We start from the raw sequence: 4,640 nt of genomic DNA, 5'->3' as shown, positions 1-4,640 counted from the left end.
GGTGGGGGATGGGTAGGTGGGGGGTAGATGGATGGAGGGAGGGTCCGAGGGTCGGTGGGGGGTAGATGCAGGCGGGGGACAGGTAGGTGGGGGATAGATGGATGGAGGGAGGGTCGGTGGGGGGGAGATGCAGGTGGGGGATGGGTAGGTGGGGGGTAGATGGATGGAGGGAGGGGAGGAGGGTCGGTGCGGGGGAGATGCAGGCGGGGGACGGATGGGGAGAGACAGGAGGGCAGAGAGCCGATGCTCCGGGTTGCTCCCTTTCGTAGGGCACTAGTCTGGGCTCCCCGACACCCCCTCCCGCTCCCCCTGCCTGCTGTGCGGGGGTCCGAGGGGACCCTGGGGGCGGGGTGCCCGGCGCTCAGCCTCCCTTTCCAGATCAGGCCTGTTCTGTGCGTGTCGACCCGGCTGAGGCACTGGGGGGGGGCGGTTAGTGATTGATTTGGTCCCTGCTCCGCTGGCCAGGTCCCAATTTCCAGCATCTCTGGCTTTGCCCAGCCATGAAAGATTGAGAAGGTGTGTGCGGGGGGGGGGGGGGGGGATCAATACATGTGTGTTCCTGGGAGGGGCATTGCTGTGTGTGACACCTCGTCTGTGTGAGACCCTGTGTGTGTGACATGACACCGTGTGTGTGACACCGCGTGTGTGTTAGACTTGTGTGTGTAGCACCGTGTCTGAGACCCTGTGTGTGTGACATGACACCGTGTGTGTAATACCTAGGGTGACCAGACAGCAAGTGTGAAAAATCGGGACGGGGTGGGGGGTAATAGGAGCCTATATAAGATAAATCCCTGAATATAGGGACTGTCACTATAAAATCGGGACATCTGCTCATCCTAGTAATACCGCGTGTGTGTGAGACCCTGTGTGTGATGCTGTGTGTGAGGCAGTGTGTGTATGTCACACCGTGTGTGTGTGTCAGTGATTCTCCCTCCATCCCCATCTGCCGCCCGCTGGCATGTGCTCTGGGGGAGCCCTGGCTGCTGAGCGGCGGCTCCCCTGTCAGGCGGTTTGGGCCCCAGGTGCCGTGCTCCCCGCTGCGGGGTGGAGCCGCTGGCGGGCGCCCCCAGCACACAGCTCAGAGCATGGGGTGACGGCGGGGGAGACGGCCTGTCTGGGCCATTGCTGTGGGGCCGGGGCAAGCCTGCCCGTCCCCAAGCCTTCCCCGGGAACCAGCCCGTCCCACCCGGAGCGGCCAGGGGCTCCTGCTGCCAGCCTGCAGTGCCTGTCCTCTCACCTCCGCACCCAGCCGCCCGCTGTCTGTCTGTCTGTCCCGTTGTCCGGCCAGGCTCTGCCCCTCTGGCCCTGGGCCCTGGGTCTCTGGCCATGCAGCTGCGGGGGTTGGGGGAGAGGCAGGGACATCCTGGGAGCAGAGCATGTGGCTGGGCCCAGGGGTCACGGACCCATGGGATCGGGGCAACGCCCCACCTTTTAAACAGTCCCGGGGAGCCCCCCTCAGTATGCCAGGACCCCGCTGGGTCCCACTCTTCCTCGCCTGGGCCCCACTTCCTAGATGGAGCCTCTGGGCTGCAGCCCCGTTTCCCGCAGGGAGCTGTGCCCAGCGAGTGGCATGGGGCCAGCCCCCGGGAGAGCCTCGCCCCCTGCACAGAGCAGTGCACCCCCAGGGTTATGCAGTGACACCCGGCTGCATTTGCAGACCGAGCCCGGTTTGTCGGGCACCTGGACGCAGCCCTGGGGCAGCCCTGAGACGTAGGGGTGAAAGCACCGTCTGTCTGTCCTGCCCCCAGCAAAGCACCAGTCGGGGGCAGCGGGTTCACCTCTGGCTCTGGCTCTCTCTGGCCTGTGCCAGGAGCCGGCCCCTTATCCCTTCCGGTCCCCTCCCAGATCGCAGTCCCAGGGCCACTGGGGTCAGCGTTCTGGCCGGGTCCTTGAGGCTTTGGGTCAGACTCGGCCGCTCTTTAGCCCGACAGCTCAGCAACATGCACGCCGCCCTGAGAGCGAATGTCGTACTTTCCTCCCTCTGGGAGCCAGGCAAGGCTGGGGGGAAACTGAAGCGCACACCGGGGTCATAGAATCATTACAAAACATTCCCACTTTGTCACCCCAGGACTCCTGGGTTCTGTGGCCTGGCTCTGTGCCCATGGGTAGGTCAGCCCCCTGCGCCATGCCTCAGTTTCCCCCACGAGGACAGCGCCAGCCCCTCCCCTCAGGCAGGTGGGGTTTAGAGGGAGCCCTGGCCCATGGCACCTGACCCTCGCTGTCTCCCTCCCTTCCCAGCACTGAACGAGCCGACCATCGACTACGGGTTCCAGCGGCTGCAGAAGGTGATCCCCCGGCACCCCGGAGACCCCGAGCGCTTACCCAAGGTAGGGTGCTCCCCGCAGGGCACGGAGGGTGGACAGCCCCACGGCGGTCAGGTTCCCGTGCCGCCAGCCCAACAGAGTGACTAGCGGGTGGCTCCACAGCACTGCCAGCGAACGGCTGCACGGGTCTGGCCCCATGCTCCCTGTGCCCGGACAGCACGCTGGCACCCGGGCTGAGGCGGCAGGGGAGGGGAATGGCGCGCCATGGCCGAACATCTTCCCTCCTATTCTGCTGTCACCCTGCCCTGCCCCCGCCTCCCGAGGGGGAAACTGAGGTGCAAGTGGCAGGGAAGTCCCCACTGCCAGGGCCGCCCGTCTGGGTCTGCTCGCGGGATCGAGCCACCATCATCAATGCGAATCTGGGTTTTGTTTCCCGAGGCACTTTCCCAACATACAGACACCCCAGCGCTGCCCGGGAGAGCACAGCCTGACCGACCGGCCCAGGGGGCGCAACGGGGAGGGGCTGTCGGGCTGGCTGGGGACTACAGGCCTGGCACGCCGCACCCCTGAGAGAGTGGGTGCCTCCGAGACTTGTGCCGCCTCTGGCACCCCTCCCTCCCTGTGCCCCCCTTGGCGCCCCTTGCCCCGGACGGGGACAGCGGTTTGCTGGTGCCAGGCCAGGCAGCCGGGATGGGGGCACAGCCAGTGTTGGGCTGCGTGAGAGGTGGGGGCCTTGGGGCGCTGCGGAGAGCCGGGCCCAGACGGGCCTGTCCCCCCCCCCCCCCCCCCCCGCCCCCCCCCGCACAGTGACACTAATGGCTCCAAGCTAGGCCAGGGCCGCCTGATGAGAAGTGACAGGCCGAAGCTGCTGACAAATTGGAGCCATTCATCATGTGGTGACAGGGCCCAGCCGCCCACGCTGCGCTCGCTGCTGCCCCTGCGGGGATGGGGGCAGGGACCCCCCGTCCCAGCGTACACATGGGGGCCGCAAGGGGGAACGACCTGCCCCAGGGCCCAGACGCAGGATTAGAACCCGAGTCCTCTGCCGGGAGTGGGGGAACAGCACGGCATTCTTTGTGCCAGCTACTGTCAGATAGAGGGGGGTCCGCTGGGCAGAGCAGGGGGTGGGCCTCAGGACTCCTGGGTTCCATTCCTGGCTTTGGGAAGGGAGTGGGGTCTAGTGGGTGAGAGCCAGGACTTCTCCCCCAGGCCTGCACTGCTCCCCAGTTTCTCCCCCCAGCTGTGCCAGGCGTGCGCGTGTGGGGCATGGGGGAGGGTGCTGATGGGGTGTCCAGGCGTCCAGGGCTGTACCAGGACCACCCACCCCTCCCCGGGTCCCGGCTTAGCACTGGCTGGGGCGGCTGTTCGAAGGGCACTGTGTCCATGCTGCGGGCCAGATGAGGGCCCCCCCGCCATGACCCCCCCATCTCCCCCGTGGCAGGGAGGTTTGGTGCCCCCAGCCCGTGCCCATAGCTGAGACACGTGGTGGGCGCGGAGGGGTTGGCTGCATTAGGCCCCAGTGTAGCCAGAGTAGCCAGCCCAGGCCGGGGGCCCGGTGTGCCCGGAGAAGGGCAGTCACAGCCCACTCGCCACCTGCCCGCACCCCAGCAATCCCAGGCTCAGTGCCGCCCGCGCTGGTGATCAGCCTGAGCGAGCGGGCGGCGGGCGCGGGCTGCAGCCGGGCCTTCTCCATGGCGGCATTGATCGGACAGAGGATACAGACGGCCGGCGAGCGCGTGGCTGGGATTGCCCCTGCTTAGCTTGACAACAAGTCAATACTGTGGATCTCAGTGGCGGAGGGGCTGGACGGACGGGCGCTGCCCGCCTCGCCCCCACGCACGCCACTGCCGCCCGCCAGGGGGCCCTGGGCAAACAGCTGGGAACCAGGCAGGGGGCCAAGGCCTGGCAGACTCCTTCTCAGTGCCTTTCCCTCCACCCACCCGCTTCCCCTGGGCTGGGGGGGTGTATCTGTGTGTGTGTGTGCATTGTGTATTGGGGGTGCGGTGTGTGTTGTATATCGGGGGATGTGTGTGTGTGTATGTTGTATACCAGTGTGGGTGAGTGTGTGTTGTGTATCTCTGGGTGAATATGTGTATTGTATATCGGGGGGTGTCTGTGTATTAGGGGAGGGTGTGTTGTATATCAGTGTGTGTGGTGTGTATCTGAGGGTGTACTGTGTATTGGGGTGTGGGTGTTGCATATCGGGGGTGTGGATGTGTGTGTGTATCTGGGGTGCTGTATATTGGGGGGGTGTTGTATATCGGGGATTGTGTGAGTGTGTTGTGTATCATTATGTGAGTGGGTGTGTTTGTGTTGTGTATCGGGGCAGGTGTGTTGTGTATCGGGATGTGAGTGTGTGTGTTGTGTATCAGTGTG

The 4,640-nt window shown here is 65.4% G+C and overlaps 1 protein-coding gene across 1 annotated transcript in view; it reads left to right on the top strand.

Annotated features, from left to right (window-relative positions):
* The window catches only part of LOC113407803 (transcription factor COE1-like), a 67,481-nt gene that overhangs the window by 51,569 nt on the left and 11,272 nt on the right, over positions 1 to 4,640 (top strand). Inside the window, exon 7 of the mRNA XM_026658182.2 lies at positions 2,187 to 2,327. Coding sequence (XP_026513967.1) covers positions 2,187 to 2,327 — 141 coding nt within the window. The remainder of the gene's footprint in view (positions 1 to 2,186; positions 2,328 to 4,640) is intronic.

Source organism: Terrapene carolina, unplaced genomic scaffold, assembly GCF_002925995.2.
Source record: "Terrapene carolina triunguis isolate 2854851 unplaced genomic scaffold, T_m_triunguis-2.0 Scaffold405, whole genome shotgun sequence".
NCBI classification, from domain to species: domain Eukaryota; kingdom Metazoa; phylum Chordata; order Testudines; family Emydidae; genus Terrapene; species Terrapene triunguis.
The sequence above is the reverse complement of the archived record's forward strand: the minus strand, read 5'-3'. Positions and strand labels throughout refer to the sequence as shown.